At 38.5% G+C, this 27994-nt stretch overlaps 1 protein-coding gene and 1 long non-coding RNA gene across 3 annotated transcripts; one reads left to right on the top strand and one right to left on the bottom strand.

The window, feature by feature from the left end:
- Positions 1–1186: 1186 nt before the first annotated feature.
- On the top strand, positions 1187–1549 carry LOC130101380 (uncharacterized). The gene is made up of 2 exons (XR_008808977.1): positions 1187–1370; positions 1415–1549. It is a non-coding gene; the product is annotated as an uncharacterized LOC130101380 (long non-coding RNA).
- myh11a (myosin, heavy chain 11a, smooth muscle) lies at positions 1499–27968 on the bottom strand. Of its 2 annotated transcripts, XM_056267078.1 has the most exons (41): positions 27592–27968; positions 25953–26109; positions 23239–23266; positions 20001–20100; positions 19561–19587; positions 16519–16611; positions 16366–16429; positions 16127–16225; positions 15847–15990; positions 15615–15710; positions 15396–15514; positions 15150–15302; positions 14885–15058; positions 14462–14635; positions 13886–14000; positions 13479–13672; positions 13251–13372; positions 12608–12677; positions 12356–12516; positions 12167–12275; positions 11853–11984; positions 11558–11764; positions 11305–11442; positions 11099–11222; positions 10812–10983; positions 10475–10687; positions 10212–10356; positions 9905–10111; positions 9685–9789; positions 9395–9547; positions 9056–9304; positions 8739–8951; positions 8430–8642; positions 8187–8348; positions 7035–7163; positions 6541–6629; positions 6131–6254; positions 5699–5907; positions 4694–4802; positions 4383–4555; positions 1499–1857 (listed from the first exon to the last, which is right to left on the bottom strand). In XM_056267078.1, the coding sequence occupies exons 1-41, from the start codon at positions 27931–27933 to the stop codon at positions 1713–1715; spliced, it is 5952 nt and encodes a 1983-aa protein (XP_056123053.1). In that variant the 5' UTR covers positions 27934–27968; the 3' UTR covers positions 1499–1712. The 2 variants fall into 2 exon arrangements, with proteins under 2 accessions (XP_056123053.1, XP_056123054.1); XM_056267079.1 differs by lacking the exon at positions 19561–19587.
- Positions 27969–27994: the final 26 nt, after the last annotated feature.

Consider the following 27994-nt stretch of genomic DNA (forward strand, 5'->3'; position numbering starts at 1 on the left):
TTTTTTCAGAATTTATTTCATGTGCATGTGGTTTCACAAATGAATAGATAAAAGTAGATAAAAGTGAATTAATCCATTGACATGTAATTCCCAATGTTCTGTAGATTGTGCCAAGTGAAATTACTGGAAAAATAAAATTTATATAGACCAATTTTCAGTTGGTAAACATGGTGACGTTTTCTGTGGGCGGAGCTTAGGTGGTGGCAGAACGATCCCTCTGGCCGCTTCACTAACGTAAAGTCTGCAAGTTTTGTTAGCTTGTTTTTAACAATGACTGGAGAAAATCCGATTTTATCTTAATGTGCAAGGCCACTCACTGTCCAGGACCGCGATTGTTATTTGCAAAAGTTAATTTTAACGGACAGAACCAGATTGGCCGACCCGTACTGTAGCCTATACGCTGGACGATCTGACAGGACTAACGTTAACGCTACCTCCGGTTGAGTGTCCTGACTTCTACACCTACCTGATAGAGAAACGGAGGGCATATAAATCTTTAGATGCCTATAACTATGTGCTGAATGGTCATGTACAAGTTGTGTGGTACGATCCGCAGTTCTGCCTAGCCAGCACCATGAAGACGACAATGTAAAGAGTGACATTACGGTGCAATTTTAATGAGGTGAATATTTTCTAGAAATAAAAAGTTGCAGATAAAGCATATTAACTTTTCATTGATTCTTGCACCCAACAACACAACAAGATGACATTTAATAATACGAAGAAGATCCTTATTTTGTAGCCGAATCTGTCCTGGTTTGTATTTGCCGCCTCCAGTTTTCCCTTTGTTCTGCCACCAGCTAGCGCCGTGACGCAACTGTGACGTCGGCTGGAAATTGGTCTATACTGTATACATTTATATAATTTCAAAGTTCTTTTACAGGCATTGTCTGTCAATAGGATGGAATTTGGTTGCTTTCAGTGTCATTTCAAATATTGAAATATCTGTAGGATAATGAAAACCACAATATTTGTCTGTTCAATTTTTTTTGTTTTATATATAATACTTCTAGCAAACATTCAAAGGGAACATAAAATGCTATAGAAAATTACAGTTTTCCGAGGTACCTGACTGTATGATAATATAATAGTTACATGATATATAATTACACTTCTGGCACAACACACACCTTTATTTATTTTATCCAGGATGTGTAAAGCGGATCATTTTAATGTTAGAAAAAATCCATTTTGTTGCTAACTTGTCTGAGCTGTATGTATTGCAGGGATATATATACCAAATAAATGAGAAAGTGCAGTATATTCAAGGACAATTATGCAGTACAAAACAGTGAACAGCCATTTACCCGCAGTTGAGACATACAAATTTGAGACATAAAAATACAGATGGTCTTTTACCCAAGATCTGAGTGAGGGTAAAAACTAGGTGTTGGGACCACCAGGTTTCATTCAGATGTTTAAGAATAATTAAAGAGCCTGAAAAAAAGAATACATAAGTCTCATGGTGCTATACTGGATTATGAGCATATTTGCAGCCACAGAGGTCAATGTAAAATTGGGGGTTGTGTAAATGATATAACAATATAAACTATTAAATCATGTATGGGGCAAATGCCTGGTCAAACAGCAGTGCTTTGTTGCAGTCAAACGAAACATAATTATGATCTAAATAATGACCTTTGTAAAAGAAAATTGTGGTTCTTTGATAAGAGGATAAGAATACCATGTTTGGACAGCATGGTAAGAGGCATTTATTCAGTAGATTTGGTTCCGTTGTAGTCACTCTGCATGTCCGCATCATCCTCTGCAGCATCAGAGCTGTCAATCATTCCCCGTCTGCCACCACCTCCAGAGCGCCTCGTTGAGCTGCCGAAGGGTGACGGTTCATTGCCTCGCCTGAAAAGTTACAGCAAATCTTAGCATAAAACACAAAACTTTCAATGTAGGTTAGCCCTTAAGCAGCAAGTTAAGTTTCTCAAACCCTTTTGAACCAAGGAACCAATTTCATAATCCCAAACTGTTCACAGGAAGCCCATAAGAAGTCTTTTTTTTTTTTTAAATAGGATTTTATTGCAGAACTTCCAGTGAACTATCCTGAAGTGTGATCTACAGCAATCGTACATGCTCAATGTGGCAGTCTTCCATCCATCCATCCATCCAAACTGAAGCACCCAAAGTGTTCCCATGCCAACATAAGGAGGACATGAAAACTCCACATGGAAGGGCCTCCTGGCTCAGGTGGGATTCAAACAAGGGACCTTTTCGCTGTGAGATGGCTGTTACCTGTTGGGCTGCACGATTTTGGGACAAAATCAATTGTGATTTTTCTGATAAAAAATTTGCTCTATAATGCTTTAAAATGCGATTAAACAAAATCCAAACAAAATCCGCCACCCCGGTGGCAGTTACCTAAAGGCACCGGGGTGGCGGTGCTGCCGGTTTTGGCCCTTTCATCGCTGCTCGCAGCTATATTTATATATATTTTAAAAAAAAATTTTTAGTTAGTTAGTTTTTTAGTAGGAATAATAATATAATTATTATGTTGAAGCCACACTGAAATAATATACCGGTAATCACAACATTTTGGCCAAATTGTGCCCTGAGCTGTCGAGCCCCCCTGCCACGCCCGGGTACCAGCTTCAGCCCGGCCCTGATGGCCGCGGGTTCTGACCCGTGTGCAAAGTTTCAAGAGTTTTCGAGCACGTTAAGAACCCCAAAAGGTTGAAAGAAAAAGAATAATAATAATAATAATACATAATCCTTAGGAAAAGGGCTTTCAGGCCTTGGGCCCTAATTACTATTTTAATATTTCACTGTAAAATAAAAAAATAGGGCAAGTTAGCATGAGTGCGCAATTCCAAAAACATCGAACACCGATGCAGCCGGATCATCTCCATGATGACCAATGCAATCTGCCAAGAGCAGCGCAAATTAGCGTCTGGTTTAAGACGTGCTTTTTTGGGGGTGGTAAATAATGGCGCAAATACCAGTAAATTGACTAGCGCAAATGTTAGTAAATCACCATGCACGATTCATTTCAATTCTCTCCTTCCATAAATTGTGATGTTAAAGATGTTAAAAACTTCAGTAACAGCTCATATGTGAGAAAAAGCGATGTCACTTCTACAACAGTATACTAATGTATAGGCAAGTCGCCAGAATTCAGCCACAAGCTTCCTTTACAGTGGAAATTGGTATCAGATATCGGGTAAGATTTGTTAAGGTTAAAGGCAGCGTTAAAACCTCATTCGTAAACCTGTAAACAGGCTAAATGAGGTTGGTTCAGAAAACTGAACCATGCTTTGAGACGGAAGAGGGAAATATGGTGTAATATGCTAGTCTGAGAACCATTAAAATGAAGACTGTGCAAGAATGAGCTCTCCATCAAGTGCATTCAATTAGGATTTAGAGGGACCATTAATCATGGAAGCATTTATAAACAATACCTGATACATTGTATTACTTTTATAATTATACAATTCTTTGAATAAAGTTCTGGTCATGGATGCTGATTGGTCAATAAATTGTTTCCGTTGTTTAAGTAATCTATATAAATCGAGCGGTTTAATCCAGGGGTGATCGCTTTATATGATGAACAGATTTAATTTATTCACATATAAACATCAACGCTCAAATGTGCATGCTTGATGTGAGAAAACCAAAAAGGTTTGTTTTCATGTCACACAAGTATGTTTATTGTTGGAATGAAACGGAAGTTGCGATAGTCTTTTCTTCACTGTAGTGACATATATCCGAGTGATATATGTGTATATAACAGCTTCTCGCACAAGACAAAATGTAGGGCGAAATTCGATTTAGTCTATCAGGAAATGATTGGGTTGTTGTGGTTTGCTATTGGTCGATCTCAAGTGAGTGACAGGTTGTCCCGCCCTCACGCCAGTACACGGCATCAGAGAAGAGAAGAGATGTCATTCCAAGAGGGATCTTCATTTGTGTTTTGAAGATGACCGAAAGGCTTATGGGTTTAGAACGACATGAGGGCGAGTAAATAATGACAGAATTGAGATTTTTCAGTAAACTAACATTACTACTTATCCACTACTGCTTAAACAGTCTTATGTGTGCTCTCTGCGATTGTTAAAAGATATGTAATAAACCATATTTCACTCTTGCAGGCAAGAAATATATTTGTGACGAGTAAAAGGAAAGATTTGTGAAGAGTACATCTTCTGTGTCAAATTTTGAGCACAGAGGTACCTGCATAGTCACTGTGGGTTCAGGATTGCCTCTGCAACAGAGATAGACAATCTTCGGTTTGCAGTTTATAAAAGGAAGGGATTTGGGCTGCGCTAACAAGCGCTGAGTCTAAAAGTGTATTCATTACCCAAAGATTTCACTACTTCCTGTTGTGCTCAACCCCTTTGACATTAGACGCCATGTCTTTGGAGTGCACTACGTACCTGAGTTTGCTCTTGAGGGTATTGACCTCACGGCTCATGGCATCATTGGTCTCTGTGGCCTCATCCAGCTCTCTCTGAAGCTTCCTGCGGGCCGCAGTGATTCGCTGGGACTCCTCCTCGCTCTCTTCCAACTGCCTCTTCAACTGTTTGACGCGAGCATTCGCCTTATCCGCCTGTGAAAAACAAACACTTTTCAGGCCAAGCACAGACTACATTGCAATACAGTCAGTTATAAGATCATTTTCCTTTTGACTGTTGGTATGATCTCTACATTTTATGGGGAAAGAGGACAGAGCTGCTGTATGGCTAACCTGGTCTTTGTATTGTTCTGCTTGTTTTCGTTCATCCTCCACTTGGGTCATAATATCCTTCAGTTTCTTGTCCTTCTGGCGAACTGCCTTTGCTGTGTTTTGCTTTTCTCTGCATTAGAAAGAAAAAAAATCAGTTTTCAAAATCACTTTTTTTTTTCTTCAGTTGGCCTTCCTGAGATCTACATGCACTACCATTTTTTATTTATTCCTGGGATGGCAAAGCTGAATTTTCGGCATCATTACTCCAGTCTTCAGTGTCACATGATCCTTCAGAAATCATTCTAATATGCTGATTTGCTGCTCAAGTTCTTATTGAAAACAGTTTTGCTGCTTAATATTATTGTGGAAACTGTGATATTTTTTCTTTAGGACTGATGATTAATATCAAGTATAAAAAACAGCATTTATTTATTTATTGTAACATTATAAATGTCTACATCTGCTGTATTAATTTGTGTATTTATTGATTTATTATTATTATTAAATTTTTTAACAGAGTATTTCTTTCATAAATATCTTACTGGTGGTAGTATATGAATATATGATATGATGTATGACTTGGTGGTTAAAGTATTTTATGTTAATATGAAGGGTTAAAGTATATAATATAATACTTATTATTGAAAAATGTTGTTTACCATTATAAAGCCTTTTAACATAAGGCTTTTTGTTTATTGAATTATTGTTTATTTATTTGTGTATTGAAAACTAATTATTAAAAGATTATCTGGAAAACATTTACATTGTAAAAATCTTTTAAAAATGTATTGATTTTATAAACCCAGTAACACAATATTAGATCAAATTAAATTTGTATAGCACTTTTCAAAATAAATATTTATAGAAAATAATGCCACAACCATTAAACACATGTACAAACAATTTATGAATGAGGGAGAGATGAATACATATTTTTCCTCACAAAAACTGAATTTGTGAAATCTTTTTAATTTCTATTAACCGTTCTCTGCCGCCCCTCGGGGAGCTTTAGAATAAACTACTTGCCTGCTCTCCTGCTCAACTTGTTCCTCCAATTGTGCCACTTTGGCCTCAAGAGCAGTAATTGAGGACTTAAATTTGGATTTAACTTGGTTCTCCATCTCCAGGAGTTTAGCTTTCAGCTCTTTATTCTGTCTCTCCATCAACTGTCTGGCGCTCTCGTTCTTTTGGGATGTGGTGCGTTCGGCCTGGAGCTCGTTGGTTAGCTGGTCAACCTGAAGGATGTAGAAAACAGCTGAGCAAATGACACGGTTTTCATACAAATTACAAAGTCTCCGTAATGGCATTTCCATTGATGAGTGTGTTTATGGCTACACATTGTACACCTTAATTTAATATGTGATTTCTATATTTCTCAAAGTTTTGAAATCCAAATGTATCATACTTTTCTTGATATCTGCCACAGATGGTCATGGCTCCATAATATAATACATGTACCTGCTGGGCACTCTTCCTCAGCCTGTCATTGAGCATCTCCATATTGCCCTGCTCCTCCTCCAGCTCTTCCTCCAGCTGTTGAATCTTCGCTTCTAACCGTCTCTTCTCGTCAGACAGCGCAGACCTTTGAGGTTCAGTCAAGCCACACATTAGTTTAAATCAGAATGTGCTTAGAGCACATTTTTGCCGTAATGTTTCGCTTCACAATCTGTGCTGGTATGTCTAAAAAGTGATATATTTCTAGAAATCTAGAACTACACTGTTCCCATACAAACAGTCACACTAAAGTATGTCTACTATTAATTGTAACAGTGAACCACATGTTCCAACGGAAGTCAATATATCAGAGGGTCATAATAAATTCCACAGGATTAGAATATCGCTATGATATTTTATGTTGTCATACTCACTTTCCAGATGTGTTGCTGGCCAACTCATCAGCCAGTTCATCTCTCTCAGCTTCAGCTTGCTTTTTAGCCCTCTCAGCTGCAGCCAAGTCCTACATTCAAAGAATTTAACTGAATTCAACAATAATCAAGGTGAGATGATCATGCAAACCCCTTAAACTTCATTAAATACTTTAAATTACCCCTTAAGATTGTAAGTAATGCAAGCATTTCAATAAATACAATGAATTTCACAAAATATTCTAATTTAATATTTATTTTGTTATTTGTCATTGTTATCGTTAAACTGATCTATATCAGTCTTTTAAATTTATTTCCAAAATATACTATTTCTGTATTTGCATTTCTATCACAATCAAACCCTCTGCAGGTTCCATCATGAACCCATAGGGGCTTTGTGAGCCCTTAGTTGGGAAACTCTAAATTAGTCAGAATTGTATTAGTTTGGAAATAATATATATCAGTTGGTTCAGTGTGTTGTTTAACCATTGCCTCACCTCTTGCATCTGTAGAAGTTCAGCCTCCAAAGTCTTGGCCTTCCTCTCGTTCTCCTTGGCACTGGATAAAACTTCCTCCCTGGCAGTTCGAGCATCATCAAGCTCTCTTTGGAAGTCCTTCATTTGAGCCTAAAGTATTCACACCAAAGTAAAAGTAAAACACCTAAATAATTACTAAAAAGTATTACATTTATAATTAGAGTTCAATAAATTCACTAGGGCTGTCCCCGACTAGAGATTTTTCTAGTCGACTAGTAGTCATTCATTTAAGCCATTAGTCGACTAATCGCACGTTTATATTAATTTAATTAGTTAAATATATACAGAGGAGAATACCAATCCACAATGAGTGTTTAATATATATAGGCCTAATATAAGCTATAGCCCATTCCGCGCTCAAGTGCACACATAAAGCTCGCCGAAAAGCACCGGCAAAAGTAGCCTAATAATTTTGAATGTGTCAGAAAAAATAGCAAGGAGACATTTTAATTATTATTTATGAAAAAAATTTTTTTGTGTCAGTGTCGGTTGCAAAGATAACGTTTACGATGCTGTCTCGCCATCTCCGCAGTTTAGTGGAGGCATCTTTAGAGAGAAATGGACCTTTCATACGGATTACATCAGCAGAGAGTATTTCTTTTCGATTTGTTTAAAAGTAGACATTTCAAGCTTTCTTTAGATATATTTCTCAGGCCTGTGAGGCAAGTAGCCTATACGCTGAGTTTCGGTTCATTTTTGTGACACGCTCCAGTTCACGGAGACAGAGACGGCAGGCAGAGAGCGCATCCTGTGTGTTTTCTTTATTTTACAAAGGTAACGTTTTCTTGTTATTGTGAATTTTACACAATTAAAGTTTAGTAAAGTAGACCATTTTCAAATAATATATTACTCTTATCTGTATGACCGAAAATGAAGGAGAATTTTAAGTTGTTTCCGCTGTTGTCAGGAAAAAATGGAATTGACCGTTTGGATTTCCTGCCTGACATACTGTATTTACCACAAAGAACAGCTGTTAAAGATGTGTCCTTCACGGACTGCGACTAACCAACTAATAAAATGTTGGTCGACTAAGCCTCTTCTAGTCGACTAACGTTTAGTCGACTTTTAGGGGCCAGCCCTAAAATTCACCCATGTATAAAATTTCGTTTTCACCTGGAGCTTGCGGAGCTGCTTGATCGCCTCGTCTCGACCCTTGTTAGATGTCTCAATCTGGCCCTCGAGGTCTTTTATGTCTCCCTCCATTTTCTTCTTGGAAGCAGCTATTGCAGTCCTTTGCTTGCGCTCATCTTCAAGTTCAGTTTCCAGCTCACGCACCTGATGGTCAAGATGTTCGTTTAAACCCTTATACACATGAATGTGGATGTCACAGTCTTGAGCGAAGAAGAGGTACTGCACCTGTTTGACCAACTGCCTCTTTTTCTCCTCCCCTTGCTCATCTCTGCCCTGGAGATCTCGCTCAAACTGTGCCTTTAGAGCCTGCATGTTGACTTCTAGACGCAATTTTGCATCCTCTGCAGCCTGTAATTCATCCTCCAGCTCTTCCAACTGAGTCTTCATCTCTTCCACCTGAGCCTCCAGGCCACGTTTTGACTTCTCAAGCTCATGCACCTAAAATTTGAAAATGAGTTTGATTGAAATTTCTCTGACTTCAATGGAAGATTTGTTTATGATTGATTTGTTTAATGGTTTACACTTTGAACTTACGCTCTTGCCCACATCATCTTTGGAGCTGACCAGGTCCTCCATTTCAGCACGAAGGGCTTTATTGGCTCTCTCGAACTCCTCACGGGCATCTTGAGCTTCTTCGAGAGCTCTAGCTAAAGACAGAGCCTTGGTCTCTTTCTCTCTGGCCTCAGCCTCTGCACGATCTCGCTCATCTGCATACTTATTAGAGATGCTCTTCTCCTCAGCAAGCATCTGAAAGAAAAAAGTAGAAGTGAAGATATGTCCACACCCAATGGAAAAACATGTCACTGATTAAGTAGACATATTGCATAATATTTTAAGAGATCATCAGAAACCTGATCAAACTTCTTCTGTTTCTTCTCAAGATTGGACACCAGCTGTCTCTGGTTGTCCAAGTCCATCAGTGTGTCCTCAAGCTCCTGTTGCAGTCTGTTCTTGGTCTTCTCAAGCTTGTCATAGGCTGCTGCCTTCTCCTCAAACTGAGTATTGGATGCCTCCAGGTCTCTCTGCAGCCGCTTCTTACCCTCCTCTAAAAGTTCTGCATTACCTGACACCTCTTCCAGCTTCTTCTTGAAGTCAGAGAGCTGTGGACGCAAAGGATATTCAAAAGGTAAATATTGGGGTGTCAATGGAACAAGACCACAGATTATTTATCATAATATCGCTAACCTTACCTGAATGTTCAATGTGGAGACATGTCTCTCCACATTCCTCTTTGCTTCTGCTTCCTCCTCAAGCTGCTCCTGTAGGGCATTGCGCTCATCCTCCATTTGTCGTAGTTTGGTAGAGAACTGGAGCTTTTGTCTCGTCTCTTCAGCCAGCAGCTCCTAAAAACGTCAGAGTCAAAATCCAAAATACACTAAGCAACAACTCAAACCCTTTCCACATCGATAAATAATGGTGTTAGCTTAAAGCTTCTGGTTTGAAGCTATAATTAAAAAACACTCCATAACATAGCACATACTTGTGTATCTTGGACTTGAGAACTCAAGCTTGCCACATCCTTGCTAAGCTTTATGTTCTTCCCCTCGGCTTCATTAAGAAGGTTGGTAACGCTCTCCAGTTCCACCTGTCAAAGAACCACGTTAAACACACTGTGTTTGCTCTAAGATCAAAAACCTTTAAACTTACAAACATGTTGTAACAGCAACATATCTAATGATACATCCTCCACCATCACTCACAGTAATTTTAGAGACCCGATCACCCAGCTCAGCTTTCTGCTTCTCGCTGTCATTAAAGCGAGACTGCAGGTCAACAAGCTGTCCTTCCACCTTCTTCCTCTTGTGTTCACCATCCTGTTTGCCCTGAGCAAGAGAACGGATCTCCACGTGAAGTTCTGATGTCTCCTTCTCCAGAGTTTGCTTGGCTTTCTCCAGGTTTACCTTCACCTAAGAAGCATTTTGTATATATTTGACATAAGCACATATTTTACATAACACAGAGTACTTCAGAAAGCTAAACATGCCAACAGAAGATATGGTGGCCTACCCTCTTGGACTGCTCCAGCTGCTCTGTAAGCTCCTCCAAAGCTTGGGTATGTTTCTGTCTCATCTCTTGCACCTGAGCCTCGTGGACACGGCTCTCGTCATCCATGGCTCTCTTCAAAAGAGTCACCTCCTGCTCACGTTTGGCCCTGAAAAAATACGCATCCTGACGATCAGGTCAATGGTGTAAACCTTTTCTCAATATGTAATATATTAAATCAATACAATGCAATTCAGATTAAAAATCCGTTCATAATATCTAGACACCTGAGCTCTTGCTGAGTAGCTGTGGTGTCTAATGTGTCCTCCAGCTCTGATTTGAGAGCTTCAAGCTCTTCTCCTAAGTCTCTCTTGGTCTTTTCAGCCTTATTCCGGGCAGCCCGCTCTGACTCTAGGTCCTCCTGAAGATCTGAGATGTGTCCCTCCAGCTCCCTGATCTTCTTCAGTGCATTGTTTTTCTGAGCTGCCTCATCCTCCATTCTGATGTAAATGCAGAGAGAATACAATATGTACTTTAGGTTTGTGAAATATGACATGAAAGCACCTCCAAATTAGCTTAATAGACGAAAAATCTAAGCAATTAAATTGCTTAATATCTGTATACCGTGCCAGTGCAGCCTGAAGCTCCTCCTCTTTCTTAGCAAGCTGGGCTTTCAGATCAGCAATCTGAGCTTGAAGTTCAGCAATCTGCTCCTGAAGGTCATTTGATTCACCCTCCAACTTTCTCTTGGCTTTGTCCAGCTCCTGTCGAGTCTTCTCCTCTTTTTTCAAGCGCACTAAGATTAAAAAAAACATATATTATCACTTATAACTGAATCATTTAGTAATCAGACATTAATGTGATTGATTTCCAGACGAACATTATATATCAAAAGTAAATATTGGACAAACCCTCCAGTTCTGAGATCATTGACTCATGCTTATTCTTCAGCTTTGTCAGGTTTTTTGATTTTTCTTCTTCTTCAGCTAGGTTTGAGCTATAATCTGCTACCCTTTCTTCTAGAAGCTTCCTCTCCTGCAAACAGAGTACTTAAAATTGAGTACACCTAAATTTCCACCACCACCGCCAAAATATGCCATCTTGTTTGAAGTCAAACCTTCAGTAATTTGTTGTTATGGTCCTCCATCATCAGGATATCATCATCTAACTTTTTGATCTTAGCATCACATGTAACCTTCTCCAGTTGCAGCTTCTGACGAGCATCCTCTTCCTCTTCAAGATGTTCCTCAAGATCCTTAGAACATTCATTGAGAGATAAGAGAGAGACTAAATGGTAGAGTTTAATCTAAGGACAGAATTCGAAAAAGTACCGATTGCCTGTGAATGAAAACCAATAGATGATAACCTACTCTGATCTGGTCGTGCATTTTCTTCTTTTCCATTTGTAGGGCTGCACCACGATCCTCCTCTTCTTCCAACCTGGCCTCCATCTCATGCAAGATTTCCTCAAGTTCTTGTTTCTTGCTAGCTAACCGTACTCTCATTTCCTCTGCCTCTGCATAGAGCTCCGTCTCAGCCTGCAATTTCTCCTGGAGCTGGTTCCTTTCTTCCATAAGCTGCAGATAGAAGGATAATATTGTTTGGAATCAGTGTTTAATGAATTGGCATTTAATGCAGAAGGACAACGTCAGGATGTCTGCATACCTGCGTGTGTTTCAGTGAAATGTCTTTTAGCTCAATTTCAAATTTTTGTGAAGATTCTTTCGCCCTTTGGAGCTCCTCATCCTTCAGACTCATCTCCTCCTCTTGGCGTGTCACCTGCAGGAGAGGCTTTACCTGTGGGCATTGAGGGAAATGTGTTTAGACAAGTGTTTTAACATAGACAAGTGTTTTTGCTTGAAACAAATTGTTAGCATGTTAGCACCATGTTCAACCAGTTGTGTCACAGGATATATAAACTATGTTTATAGTCACATTGTTCAATAGATAAGAAATTCAGAAGCTAAGAAATGTCTCACCTTGGTGAAGAGTCTCCACCACTGCCAGTTCCTGAGTTTTAGATAAGCAGCACAGTTCCTCTGGATCACCTTCATAGCTGTCAGCTGTTGCTGCCTCTTAGCAAAGGCCCTACACACGGTTTTAAATAAGAATAACTCAAATTGCATAATACGGTTTTGAAAAATACTATATTTGTACATTTAACTCACTTTCTAGCTAGGAATCCCCTGGCCTGCGCCTGGAAGGCAATGATTATGACCGTAATCTTTAGATCACGCTCCTCTTCCAGCTGGGCCAGGACTCCTGTGCGGAAGAAGATTTTGCTCTGACCAATACGGTACAGGTTTGGGTCCAGGTCCAGGTGCTTGATCTACAGAAAGGGTTAGGTATAAGAAAAAAGCTTTTACATCATTATTGTTGTATGATGCTCTTTAACAAGATTTCATTGTATAATATCTTACCATGAGACAGCAGGCCTGCTTGCCATCCATGAAGCCTTTGGGAATAGCATTCGCTGCCAAGATCTCATATCTGTACGTCAAGGTAAAATAAAGAGAATTGCATAAGGTACAATTACCTGTACCATGCAATATATTTGGCACAACATAAATACCACACTTGTATTGGACTGCAAATCTAAATCCAGGTTGGGATGTTTTTTTTCCCACATCTTTCAATGTGATTCTAGAGCAGTGCTTTTCAAACACATTTTGTATGTCTCCTTCATTGGACACACCCATTTCGAATGCACACTTCAGAATCTCAGGGGAAGTAGTAGGTCATCCGGTGACTTTGCACCTTCTTTTTTTTCTCGAATACTATGTTTTCGGAAATAATTATCTTTTGGCGTACTGTTTTTCGCTTACTAATAGTAGGGAAGTATTCGATTTCAGACGCAGTGCAAGTCTATGAGCTAGTGAGTAGAGTCAGGCATGTTAGATGAGGGAGACATCCAGAATGTGCAGTTGTGGGGGGTCCCCAGGACAGGTTTGAGAAGCACTGTTCTAGATTATTATATACTGTTTTTACAGTTGATATGCAGTTAGATAAAGTCAATAAGTCTCACTAAATGAAAAGCTCCAAATAAAATAAGGAGCCACCCACCGCTGCCGGAACTCTTGGAAGACAATTCTGTTGGGGAATCCTTGGCGGCAGATACGAATACCTTCAAGCACACCATTACATCTCAACTGTTCAAGAACCAGGTTGGCATCCAGCTTTCCTGCCTGCAGGTGAAAAATGTATGTTTAACACAACTAGTCTGATAATGTACCCTATGCCCAAACATCATTGGCACTGCCAATTTTAACATGGTATGCAATAGTGACTTACCCGTTTCTCATGGTTGGGGATAATGCAACGGACAAAGTTTGGCTGCGTGTTGTGCAATGTGGTCATTAGCTTAGCCAGAGACTCTTTGTAAAGCTGACCCACAGTACGGAACATGCCCTTCTTGGTCTTAGAGGCACTAGGTGCAAAGCTGTCTGACATCTTGGCAATGGTTTCCAATCCAACCACACGGTCAGCTGAGAAACAGAAAATATAGAAGATATCAGCCATTATTCTTATCTCAGTTATACTTGCCAATATTCTTTGATTAACCAAAACAAAAAAGTGAGAACATGTACACCAATAATTCAGTGGTCGCAATTGACTGGTTTGCAACCATTTTTATCAACTGTATATTTAGTTTTTAGACATTTTAAGAGATATAAGAAGCATGCGTTGCTCATACTGACCATCCTTCCACAGATCTTGCACAAATAGATTAGAGGAATTATTCAGCAGTGATGTAACATTGTCATTTAAAGGGTCCATGTTCTTGGTCAACCATGATGTGGCATTGTAGTCCACCTAATTGAGCGAGAGTAGGTTTGGGTCATAATATTCAATACAGAGGGAAGAATTCGCTAAGAATTAACTGTGCCCAATGATGCACTGTCTGCATTTTTTTTACATAACATACAATAAAGGTAAAAATGACCACAAAATTCAAGCTTGACATTATTTGCACAGCACAATTCCCTATCTTGCAATCTAAAATGAGCCTAATTTACATAGAAAAGCGGCATGGTTGCACAGAGAATGACTTGATGTAAATTCTCTGCAGTGCTACTTCAGTGCATTAAGCCTAGTTAAACATGATTGCGACTGCTCAGTGATTGAGACATAGGTTTTTGTGCTGAAATGCTGCATATAAAAGTGGCGCAACTGTGTGGTGTATTTGACCCAGAGTCGGTATTCCTTGGGTTGTTATTATCTGGATCACGATACTGTCCACATGTAAATCAGTAAATATATCTTTCAAAACTCACCCGTCCAGCATAGTGAAGCACAGAGAATTCTGTCTTGTCCTTCAGTTGCTTAGGTTTAGCAAACTTAGTATGATTAGCATGAGTGTTGCAAAGTTTCTCCACAAAGGAAACATCTGTTGCCTTTGGAAACCAACACTCTTCATCCAACAGAGCCAGGATGCCTGGAGGATTGTTCTGTGGATGAGTTTCAGTAAAAGTGAGTGACATTACGTACTGTAAAAATGAGACATCATCATTTCAGCCTAAAGAATTTGATACAAGACTTCCACCAAAAGAATGCCTGTTACAGCCATCAAGCCAAATTGATTAAATGAAAAGACATTGGTCCCGTACAAATTTCTGCAGGAAGCAGTTGGTTCAGTTCAAAACAGCAGAGAATAGGAATCATTCTATTCCTGGAAATCAACACACAAAAAAACTTACCGGCCTTTCAATAAGCTCAATGCAAGGTTGCAAATCTAGCCCAAAGTCAATGAAGTTCCATTCGATGCCTTCACGTTGGTACTCCTCCTGCTCCAAGATGAACATGGTGTGGTTGAACAGCTGCTGAAGCTTCTCGTTGGTGTAGTTGATGCAGAGTTGCTCAAAGGAATTGTCCTAAAGGAGAAATACAGTAGATGCCATTTGCACTAACACTTTACAGATGTTGTTTACCAAATTTAATTCTTTCTTTTTAGTTTTTCCAAACCTCGAAGATCTCAAAGCCAGCAATGTCCAAGATCCCCAGGAAAGAGGCACCCTGACGTTTCGTCTTGTCCAGTGCCTTATTAACTCTTAGAAGGATCCAACGGAACAAACGTTCATAGATAGCTTTAGCTAAGGCTTCAGTGGCAAAATCAGCCTGAAAAGAAATAAACATCTTATTGGTTATATACCTGAGCAACATAACCGAAATTCCACAACATCGCAGCACAACTATAAACTCTCTCTTCACCTGTTCTTTAGTTTGGGCCTTTTGCACAACCTCACGACCCACTTTAATACGTGGCGTCAGAATGGCTCTTGTGAAGTCTGTCACATTAATGCCTTGGAGATGGCAAACTTTCTGAGCAGCTGAGAATGAGACACATTTCAACAGTCATTTAGGTTTGTAATAATGATTTCTATTAGCCTGAGATGTCTTTCATTTGCCATTTTCCCAAAGGTGTCTGACCTGTGTTGTCCGGCATGGTAGCCTGTTCCTGGTTCCTCTCTTTCTTGAACTCAATGTTACCCAACTGCAGCACAGTTGAGACTACTTTGAGGACCTCTGACAAAAAGAAATAACATTTCTCAGAATTGATTATCTTTTCAAAGACTCCAAAACTCTTCATTTTGAGCTTATATGTTGGTCAAAATAAGCAGAAAATGTGTATACCATGTGTATATTTTATTGTATTTGATACCTGTTCTTTCTTCAACAGTGAAGCCCATGATATCCATGGCCTCCATGGTTTCATCATACATCTCATCATCCTGGTTGCCTGGAACCTGAACATGGCCAGCCGAGAGGAAACGGTACTTGCTGAAGTTTTCGAGCAAAAGCTCCTCTGACAATAGAGAATAAAAATCATATGACATATCCCAGCAAGAATGCCATTGATGCAAGAACATTTCAAAACAGTTCTGCATTTAGTCAAGCTGATATGCCAATATGTTTGAACATATTGAGGTGTCTCCACCTACCGCGTAATTTGTCCTTTGTTCCTGCTACCATGTAGTAGAAGATGTGGAAGGCTCTTTCTGTTTTTGCTTGTCTGATACAGCGAGATTTCTCCAACAGATCTGAAGTGGTTTGGACATTAAGGTTAAACTCTGCAGCATTAAAATGTTACAAATAATAAATCATTTAATTGTTTAATAATTCAGGATGTACGATTAATCTGCATCTGTACATGGCCTATATATTAAGTCTTAAAGGATACAGGTCTCTATGTTGGCTCCAACTATGAAACCTGTCACATCAAAGTTAATGCGGATGAATTTGCCCTGTGAAGACAAGATTTTGAATCCATACATTAGTTACAGTCTTGGTCATTCTAGTTACATCTGCTATCATATATCATTTGCAAACTTACGAATCGGGAAGAGTTGTCATTCTTGATGGTCTTGGCATTACCGAAGGCCTCTAGAATTGGATTGGCCTGCAGTAGTTGCTTTTCCAGCTCACCCTATAGTACCAGGGTTAAAACGTAATGAGAACCATTCCATAGAAAACAAGTCAAGGAGGAAAAAATGAGAAGGGGACATGCCAGAAGATTGGAATAAAACAAAAGAACTCAGATGAAAAGGCTCTCCTTTAGAGTACACAATGCAACGTTTAACTATAAATGTTTGGCAGGTAAAAAATGTGAAGTTTAATACATTTAGGTGCAAATTATTTCTTCAAAGGACTGAAGCAATACTTAAGATGCAAGTACCTTCAACAGTGCAAAACAAATTAGGTCATGTCAATTTAGATGGACATAATCCCCTTAGATCAAAAGAGTGATTTTCTATTAGGTGCCATATCTCAAGCCTGCCAAGCATGTCCACCTCATACAAGGATATCAAGAGGAGCAGTTGAGGTCAGTCTGGAATACTAAGCATGGGCAGAGAGGTCATTTTAATAGGGTTCATGAAATGGATCTCAATTAGGCCTATAGATATTTAAGAGTTCACTTAACAAGATAAAAGTTCATCTGTGGGATGAAACACCAAGTTCTTAGAGAGAATAGTGCTGCATGTGGTTCACAAAGCTATTGGTGTCATTTAACCTCATAATTAGGCCTTGTTTACACCTGGTATTAAGATGCGTTTTGGTTGATTGGATCACGTTTTAATCCGTCTCTTTTGTCCACTTTCGACCACTTTTGTCCTGATTTCTTCGAGGGGAGGGTCTATAGGCGGGTAAATGTATTGGCTTTTTCAGATATTTCGATCTAATGGACGAAATAAGCAATTTACATCGGAACACGACCAGAGACAACGGAAAACATATGGAGAGCAGCAGCTTTCGTTTCTGCTCTGACGCAAAAACCCGTGTAAGAAATCAGGAATGGTGAGACAACATTGTGCTTGGTTAGTTTTTCCTCTTCCAAACAAACTTGGGTCTCCAGCCGACAAAGTTCAAATCTTGCCTGGCTAGCTTCACAAAATGTTTACGCATTAGGTCAGTAGACGGTATTTTGTGGCTTGGTCGAACACATTCGACCACATGAGCGTCTACACTACGAAAGCAATCCGGTCAAATGTGTTTTCTACTAGCCTACCTCTGGAAGTGGTTGAAAGTGGACAAGCTCAAAGTGTTTTAGACCCCATTTGACTGAGACCTCATTTACCTTAGATCTGTATTTAGGGTTGTCCAATTGTGATCCGATCGACCAAAACGCATCTTAATTCCAGGTATAAACAGGGCCTTAGATTCTAATTTTTAGACTTAAATGAAGCAGAAAAAAGTTTTAACCGTGACACAGACTCTCAATTACTTTCTTACTGAGCATCAAAAAAAGAAAAGAAAAGAAAAAGAAGATATCTACCAGAGGCAGCTTGCCGCTGAGAAGGAAAGAAGATCCCTGATAGCATCAGACACTGACAAAGAAAAATAAAGTAAACCAGAAAAGAAGTAGAAAGAGGGACTTTTAGAATGATGGAGACAGAGAGACTGTTGACAGAGAGATTGCTGGGAAGAAAGAGGACAGAGTGAAGACTATATAAACATTCTTAAAGCACTTGGCTAAGTTCGACAGCTTCTTTCATTGGTCTCAGGGCAGAGAGAGGCATATTAACTAACAGATGACAGTTTCATTGGTCCATAGAGTGCCGTTCAGAGTATGTGAGTGGTGCGGAGTGGAGCTGCGATATTTTTGAAAGTCAGGGCATCCGTGTTTTCTCTTGTGCCAAGATCATTCTGACCTGGCTGACATTGTGAACATAACACGTTAATAACCCACAATCCAATTACATAAAAAGAATTCAACACATTTTAAACTATTTTAATAGACTATTATGCACTCAAAAGGAAAGAAAGATGGGATTTGTGAAATATTATCAGACAAAAATAAAAAATGTTTAGTAAAAATTAAAGTGTGGGGAAATTTAAAGTTGTCGACCAAGTGTTCCTCTTACATTAAACTAAAAATCGAATCTTCTTCAGAATTCGAACACTTGTGAAATCATGCTAATGGATCATCTTCAATCTTCATGATGCTAAAAAAAACGTACAGAAAGAAAACAATAGAACAATAATGTAAACTCAGAGCAGGTTTCTCTCATCAGTGAGTGGAGAATGAACGACAAGCGGGAAATGGAAAACCCAGTGTGGAGTTTAACTGGAAATAGCTGTTGATTCACTCCACTCACATACTCTGGTGTTCTCTCTTGCTCACATGCAATTGATCTTATTTACATTTAACTGAAAGAAGAACAAATAATTTCAATTGTAAAATTTTCAGAGGACTAGTATGTAGAAGAAGTGTTTAGTAATTTTCGAAGTAGTGCATTCAAGTAACGAAACTACTTTTTTAGGAACCAAGAACATAACTATTATGGGCATCCCTTTTAAGCTCATATGCATGGCTGTTATGCATAAAATGTCATAAAAACAGCTATAATGTGCGCATATATTTTTGTTTCCTGTGTCGTACCTCATAAGTACGCATTAAACGCAGATCTACATTGAGGTGGGATTTATATTCCTAATGCACACACATATGAGCTTGACAGATGATGCAAGTGATCAAGGAAAAACGGGAAAGGATATGAGATCGTCAATTCAAAAGGCTATAAATTGGCATGCACACACACTGTGCTCAGACAGACAGTTTCAATGCCAGGCATCCGCTCTGGCAAAGAAAAAGTTAACCACATCTCAGATGGGGGAATGGCTCACACATGCTCTAACGACATAATCTTGATATTATTATTTTAGTATAATCTTTTTTTTTTAAAACACCATGCGAACACTTAGGCTTTTTGGCACACTGTTTGTCTACAATCATTTGAACAGTAGCCGTACAAGTGGTTTATTCAGATGGTCCCTCCATGTAAGACTAGTCTAATGTCACTCTCAGTGAGAAACTCAAGCATGCAAACTCTCAAACCCACACAAGAAGAAATTTTTCACAATCCTTTTTACTCACATAGGCAAACTGTTGTCCTGATTGTTGCTATTTGAGGAAATTTATTAAGGAAATTGTCATTAGATGAATGCGAACTAAGGGCATTCTGTTGCATTCACTGGTTCTCCTTTAACATCTGCAGAAGTCTTGATTTCCTTGAGATACTAAAGGCTCAACAGCAAATTATATTTTGGTATTAGGCAAAATCAGAGCCAGCATAATCTTGTGATAAATGGAATATGATACCGAAAAAGTGTTCTTATCTGTTCACAATATGACCTTTGCACATAATTACTCAAGTCATTCTTAGAGGATTCAAAATGTCAGACTCTGATCTGAAGGAACAGGGTCAAAGCAAGGGCAAAGCATAAAAATGATGACTGAACCCATAAGCACTGGCTTGAGGAGAAGACAGAGGTTAACAAAGATAGAAAGAGTTTTTCCAGAGCGTTCATACTTACAGCGCTTGTGTCTTTCTTGCCTTTGTGGGACGAGGCCACTACAGCCAAATACTGGATGACTTTCTTGGTGTTTTCTGTCTTTCCAGCACCTGATTCACCACTAGGAAAAAAAAAAACACTGAATGACAAAACTGTTTTCTTCCATTGAATAATACCAATAATGGAAATACCAGTGTTTGCAAGGCATCAAAACACCAGCGTTACAGGTAGGTTTTAGGATTTGGTTCTATGTAAATGAAATGGCACATCAGAGCCATAATCATGAAAAATAAGTCCATGTCTTGGCACTATATTTGCTGTGGAAATATTTTAGTCACATGACTTTTCTCCTCATCATCCACCATATTTATGACCACCTGCTGGGGAAAGTAATGGATGTGAATACAAAACACATGAATCAAGAAAATGATAAATCGATGCTTTTGGATAGTATGTACAGTACTTGCAGAAGATTTTTGTAGGAGATAATTAGTTTAAAATAACTCTATGACTGACTTTTTCTCTATTTTAAAGTGTAATTTATTCCTGTGATGCAAAGCTGAATTTTCAGCATCATTACAGTCTTCAGTGTCACATGACACTTAAGAATTCAGTTGATTTGGTGCTCCAAAAATACAACATTTGTGTTGCTTAATATTTTTGTGGAAATGGGGATACTTTTTTGTAGGAAAGAGTTCAAAATAACAGCTTTTATTTAAAAAGTGTTCATTTGAACAATTTAAAAGTCTTTACTGTCACTTTTGATCATTTTAATGTCGTCTTTCAAAAGAAAAGAAATCTTACTGACCCCAAACTTTTAAATGGTAGTGTAAACAAAATGAATAGTGTTTAAAAAAGATGCATGCATGTGACAAAAAACAGAAATTAAACAACATTTTATATCAAAACATATTTTTTACCATCATCTATAATTTACTTTGTTACAAGAGTTTACAGTGCACTATCGGCTTCTATGATACGAGAGAGATATTACTGAGCCTTCATGCTGACACGCTAACATTTCCATATTAGGAAAACCGAGTCTGGGATCCACAGGCCCTGTGCAGCCGAAGGGCTGAATCTCTGGCAGCCCTCAGATCAGTAAAGCCATTTAATGGAGAACTTTATACAGCAATGTTTGTAGATCCACAGTTTTTTACCAATTATGATAAGGTATAGTAAAATTCACGATGATCACAGTCACTGTTGCCAACAATGTAACCAAATGGTGACTGAAGTATTGGACAATTCCCATACACCACATTAGATAAGAGGTATGGGAAAACACGTGTAGATTTTTGCTTCAGATCAGTGTTTTTTAACAGTTTAACAGTCCATGTGTTTGAACTTTGGGTGGTTATTCCCAAATGAATCATTTGATAATAAAAAAAAACTTAAAAACGACGGCTTAGAAAAGTGTCTTCATGGGAAAGTTGGGCCATGCGGAAACATCCTGATGTCATTAGAGAATTCTGTGCCTTAGCAACAGTTGCCCAAGAGCAGTTTAAATGGCTTCAATTTCCTATTCCACACTCAGAGGAAGTTTGCAGACAGTATCTGAGGGTGCCTCCCACACTGACACATTGCATCAACACCATTTTATTTTAACATCCTTATATTTCACAGCTGTTTTAGTATCACACAGACGTGAAACAATGGTATCGCCTGTAAAGATCACCTTATGTCTATTCAATGCTATAACAGCTATTTCTGCAAGGCTTTTTTTAGGACCGATCAGGTTTTGTTGTGGGGCCTCTACAGCCGCAGACCAAATGCCCAATAATGACTCAACAAAACAAACACAAATGAAGTCAACATGCAAGATGATCTGGATTTAGAATCAGGGCAGGGGGCCCATTTCCTGCGAGTAGGTCGACTCTGAAGAGACATGACCCTTGGGTTCATCTGCCTTGTTCCCAGTGCCGAGGACATTTTTGGAAAAAAAGGTCACAGTTGAAGGACTCTTAGTTTAAATTATGTCTATTAATCATAATATTTATATTTGATAGATGTCGTCTTTTTAATTGTTGAATATTATTCTAGAAGGAACTTATAAGAGTGAGTTCCAGATTGAACATTAGTCTTAATTTGTCAAAACTGTTAACTTTAAAAGTGACGTGAAGTTCAAGAATGTTAACCCATACTTGGAATGTGTCCTCTGCATTTAACCCATCCAAGTTAGTGCACAGACATTAGAAGCAGTGAATAGTGAACACACACTACAAACCGTGGGCATCCGAGGAGGAGCGACTGGGTGTTAGATGCCTTGCTCAAGGGCACCTCCGTCGTGGATATTAAAGGGGAAAAGAGCGCTGTTCATTCACTCCCCCTCCTACATTTTCCTGCCGGTATTGAGAATCGAACCTGCAACTTTCGGGTAAGAGTCTCTAACCATTAAGCCACGACTGCCCCCTTAAATCCCTTTATTCAGGGATGTAAACAGTACCACTGTCAGATGACATTAGATAACCTTTAGTTTTGTCTGAAAGCTAAAACATCTGCCTTTTTGTTCAGTCAGTCATGGACTTAACAGAAAGGGACTACAATGCTATAACTTAAAAAATCCATTTCAAACACCATTTTTATTATTTATATTAAGTGCCTGCACAGGAATGTAGGATATCAAAGGGAGCAGAGGATACATGCAAGGCACCTTCAAAATGAAAGCATCTTACAAAACGCTGGAGTTACGCAGACACTGGATTCTCGGCGCACTTCAAAACAGGCCTTCTCTTTACGACTTCAGTCAATCAAGTTCAACTTTACCATATCTAACTCTATTTGCAAGTTAACATGTACTCGCAAAGTTACTTTTAGTCAGTAGAATGTCTGTTGGGGAATATACAAATAAAAAGTTAGCAGATCTTAAGCAGACAGTCTACTATTACTCTAATGACTGCTAGTTGAAATGTAGTTGCAACTTATAGTCAGTAGAATGTTTAAAGTGGACAATTTAAATAAAGTGCTAACTTTTAAATTAATTAAAAATTATTAATTTTGTGATTCTAAATGTCAAGAACTGCATGTTATTATGATCTTAGGAGAGAGAGAAAAGTATGACTATGGTTTACATGATTTTATGTGTTTTTTAGCATTTTAATTTAGATTAGAGTTTGATTGCTTGAATAAATGAAAAATGTATCCATTTAAACATCCTGCAGACCCCCATGGAAGTCCTGGTGGAGACGCACAGCTTAAAAGCCAGTTAGACTAAAAGCAGTTACTGCAGTGATGTAAATAAAACAATGAAAAAACTCACGTGCAAAGAATAGACTGGTCCTCTCGATCTGTAGAAAGAAAAGATAGACATTACAGCGGCCCAAGGGTAACTGTCAGGCTGGTGCTCATGGAAACTGCAAGAGAATATACCATATCATTTTTGAACATCATGAAATACATATGGTCTGCTTTTAAGCCTAGAAAAAAACACTTTTTTCTTAAAGTCGGCATGAAACGGAAGTTGCGATAGTCTTTTCTTCCCTATTATTCAAATGAAATGGCTTCTTAAAAAAAAATATTTGATTTTGTCCATCAGGAATTGATTGGGTCGTTGTGGTTTGCTATTGGTCGATCTAATGTGAGTGACAGGTTGCCCCGCCCTCACGCCAGTAAACACATCATCAGAGAAGAGCAGAGATCTCACTGCAAGAGGAAGGGGAAGTTATTTTGATTAAAGGTTACGAGAGCACATAATTATGTGCATGGATAAATCATTTATAATAAATAATGCAATATTCCATAAAAAAACCCAAGACTTGTCGATTTTGATTGTCACTTTAAGTCAAGTTCCTGCCATGTGAACTGGTGTATGATCAAATACCATTGTCATTACAACATCGAATAATGCACATAATCTAATCATCTTTGGTGTTTTAGTGCAGCTGAGAAAGAAAAACTGACTCCACTATTCTTTTGGGAGTTGCAACACAATTCTTACTGAGTTCAGCAATGGGACATTCATTGATTCATGCTGCTAAAATTAGAACCTGAAAACCTTCTCAGATGATCTTGGCTCCATTTAAGGTTTTCTAATCCTAACCGTACACCACAGAATGAACTAAAAAGCCATTTATTATTAGATCATTTATCAAATAGGTATTTTGATCAAGTCAAAAAAAAAAAAAACAATCCTCTCTAACCAATTCTAAGCCAATAAATTTGTAGATTAAATTCAAACAGAGTTTGGTTCTTATCTATGATCCTGGAGACTGGACGGACGCCCAACCAGCTAATCAGCTGAATGTGAGCTCACCGGTTCTGCTCATGTACTATAGAACCTTCTTCTGTTGTAAACACAACGAATAACCATTGCTCATTTTGGATATGACTTGAGCTGGGCAGGTTTCCACATACAACATGAAGTCTGTTCCCTTGTTTCTTCCTAATTAAGGCACAAATCGAGGCATTCGGGACGCAGAAAACCAAATCTAAACACACCGATGGGGAAACTGCACCTCAGCCAGACTGTTTGACAAAAAGCAAGATGCACAGGTATTGTTTTATCCAAGCTAGTAGAAAGTTATGCATTCAAATCAAAACAAATCCAACAGATTTAATGCCATAAATATACCATACTTCAAATTATTTTCCATTCCATCCAATAAGGGATCCTAAAGTTTTGATTTACGACAAGGTTACCCCATTTCACACTTGGTTGAGCATGGAAACCCATGCTGGACTTCAAAGGAAGATCAGTTTAAGCCCCTGCAGGAATGTGAACACTGGCACTCATGCTTGATCATGCTGGATTTTTACTCATGTCATTGAGTGTAACAGTTCAAGATATTGCTACCACAGGAAGCCCTCAAAACACGCTAGACCCATAAGACTTTCGTTCATCTTCGGAACACAAATGAAGATCTTTTTGATGAAATCTGAGAGCTTTCTGTCCCTCCATTGACAGCTACAAAACTTCCACTTTAAAGCTTCAAAAAGAGATCGTACATTTAATCCATATGAATTTAGCGGTTTAGTCCAAATTTTAGTATCTGTCAAAGGAGGCTCAGAAATATCTCAGATTCCATCAAAAAGATCTTCATTTGTGTTCTAAAGATGAACGAAAGTCTTACAGGTTTGGAACGTCATTAGGGTGAGTAATTCATGACAGAATTTAAACTTTTCATCAAAAGATGTGTTGACGTGGTTTTTAGGTGCTATAACTGGACACATTTTGTGCTATGGACAATAAATTAGCATCTCTCTTCATATAGCAGGAAATGAGCCTCACTGTGAACAACATTTAGGTAAGTTCTGCATGAATAAGGACATTTACAGGGTTTAAGCATGATTTTTCAGCCCATGTCTAATGTAAACATGAGTGGACTGAGCAGAATTACTCTTGAGGAACAGCGTGACAGCACACCTTCCTACTTCTGCTTTTTGAAAGCAATTTGTTTTGCGAGTTGAACTGTTTCTCATGAGATAACAGTTTCTGAAATTTTCCATTGCAAACTTTGCAGAAAGGTTTTGTTTTCTTAAGCACTTATCTTTTCTCGATGAATTGATGCATCAAAAAACTTCATTAGCAACACTTTTGACCATGCTAAAAGCTGTAAGACTGGGGGTGTAAGATATCTTGTGGTTTTTCTTCTTTTCATTTAGCACCTAATTTCCCTCACTAATATAGCTTCAAACTTCTGTGGGTAACAACAGCTGTTTTAATTATTGCTGTTGAAAGTGTTTCAAATGGCATTAGATGTGTGACCTGCTGGCACATGTGTGCATGCACCCCTCACACCACTGACGGACCTGTTAACAAGAGCTGTCACACTCCATTTCAACAAACACAAATGACATTCGTTGTTATAAAGACATTCTACACTGTTCTGTTGCCTATTAGTGAAATAAAAATGCCTTTCGGATTCACTTGCGCTGGAAGTTTCCAAGACAACGCTATTGTGAAATCCAAACATTGAGATCTAAAGAGAAGCAAGGTATGATTTAATATGTGAACGTTAGCAGTGCGGGCCTTACCTTGCATCATGTTCCTATAGGCGTTGTCCGTGATGGAGTAGATATGGGGAGGGACCTCGTGGCGCTTTTTGCCTTTGTACATATCAATGATCTTCTCAGAGTAGATTGGCAGCATTTTATAGGGGTTCACCACCACACAAAACAGCCCAGAGTATGTCTGAAGAAAGATAACGTCTCAATTTTCCACTGTATATGAAGTGTTATGAATCCATCAGGTAAAGGACAACAAGGAAACATGGCTGCACAGTACCGAGTCATACAGCGTGTCTTAAAATATAAATATAAGGAAGTTAGGATTAAGTCTGTATATTTTACTCATAATATTTGAAAGCTTAGGCGATGCATGTTCCATATGGAAGACTCCTTTTCCCAAGATTTCCTCAGAGCAAAATGTCGTAAACTAATGGTTTGAAAACAGAGTGCAAACATAGTTTGGAGGCCTGTGGATGTTATATAAACCTCTCACTCTTGGGGAATTTATACTTCCTCTTTCTTACACTTCAGTGCATTAGATACTGCAAATTCTCGATGCCATTTTAAGCTAGATGGTTGTCAGTGCAAAAATGATTTTGGATTGGTTCGGCCACAATAAAGTTATTTTTAAATGTTATGCATTGGCTGATAATAAAATGTAACGCAATGTAATGTAATAGTAATGTCAGCAGGGGGTCAATGACACATATGAGTGTCCAAGATAACTAATACAAATATTAATATAAAATATACTCCTGTTGGTGTCATTAGCTTGAAACATTTTCAACATTTGAATGACTCTAAAAATGTAATGTGGTGTAACCATCAAGTAAAAAAATAACATATTTTTCTTGCACCTTGAATACACGAGAGTGTACAGTGTGATATATATATATATATATATATATATATACGTATCATAATGGAGTATCAAAAATAAAATTGTGCTGAGGTATTTAAGTGTTTCTTTTAAAGCATTTCATCCTTTCAATCGGGCTTTTATGATATCTTGTCAGTTGTATCACTCTAATATTTTTAGTTTAGAAATTAAAAATAAGCTTATCATATAAGAGGTGTAATGGGCTATATGCACGCATAACTTCCGCGTTTGATGCAAGGATGCTCTTGCGTTTCCGGATGGGGAGATTTAAAGCGGAGGAAAACCGAGGGAAACGGGATTATGGCAGAGTCTTCAAAATTTACTGTCCTCTCGTCTTTGAAACGAAACTTTAATACGTTTAATACGTAGATGTAATTTTATATATAGTTATGTTTATTTAATATAATAAACAAAGAAGCATAAACAAAATGAGGGGTGTCTGTTTTGTCTGTTTTTGTGACTAACGTTTCTTTAGTATAGCAATAGAGTATAAAAACCAATATAAATTCTCGGTATAGCATTGGACTCTACGATCGGCGGAAGTAATCCAGCATCCTTAGACCTTCACCGGAAATACCGCCGTGCATAGAGCCCATTGAAGTCACTGTATGTATGAATTGCATTTCAATGTATTTTTTAATAAATTAACAGATACCAACAAAAAAAGTTACGTCACTGGCGACTGGCCCTAAGTCAAATTTATAAATTAGAGATCATGTTTATTATAATTTACTAAGCAATTATTATTATTTTTAATATTATTTAAAAGCACTGTGTCATACTTACATAGATGAGCCCTGAGTAGTATCTCTCCCTCAGGTTGTGCAGAACAGAAGCTTCATTCAGGCAGGTGAGCTCCGCCATATCCTCCACCTTGCTGAACTTGGGTGGGTTCATCTTCTGGATGTCATCCTTGTTGACTGTGATTTTCTTTCCGTTGTCCGCCAGCTCCACCAGGACCTCATCACCATGTTCCTCTTTGATGCAGGCCGACTCAAACCCATGTTTCTCAGAGGGGACCCACACCAGCTTTTTGGCTGTCCAGTCTGCCTGTGCGACGGGGCTGTTAATGAAGTCTTTGTCCGTGTAAAGGAATTTCTCGTCCTCACTCAAGCCCTTTTTCGTCATTTTGGTGCTGGGTTAAAATAACTACAAATTTAAGAGGAAAACAGATTTTTAAACACAATGA

Source organism: Rhinichthys klamathensis, unplaced genomic scaffold (genome assembly GCF_029890125.1).
Source record: "Rhinichthys klamathensis goyatoka isolate OS25496 unplaced genomic scaffold, OSU_Roscu_1.1 h1tg000254l_1, whole genome shotgun sequence".
NCBI classification, from domain to species: domain Eukaryota; kingdom Metazoa; phylum Chordata; class Actinopteri; order Cypriniformes; family Leuciscidae; genus Rhinichthys; species Rhinichthys klamathensis.

What these genes read in the sequence shown, in the direction of transcription:
- myh11a (XM_056267078.1), bottom strand. Translation starts at nt 27,933, where the DNA reads ATGACGAAAAAGGGCTTGAGTGAGGACGAGAAATTCCTTTACACGGAC. An exon ending in AGGCCCAAACTAAAGAACAG is followed by an intron (nt 15,303 to 15,395) that starts GTGAAGAGAGAG and finishes ATTTCTTTTCAG; the next exon opens with GCTGATTTTGCCACTGAAGC. An exon ending in GCCAGCAACACATCTGGAAA is followed by an intron (nt 6,255 to 6,540) that starts GTGAGTATGACA and finishes TGAACCTCAAAG; the next exon opens with GTCTGCGCTGTCTGACGAGA.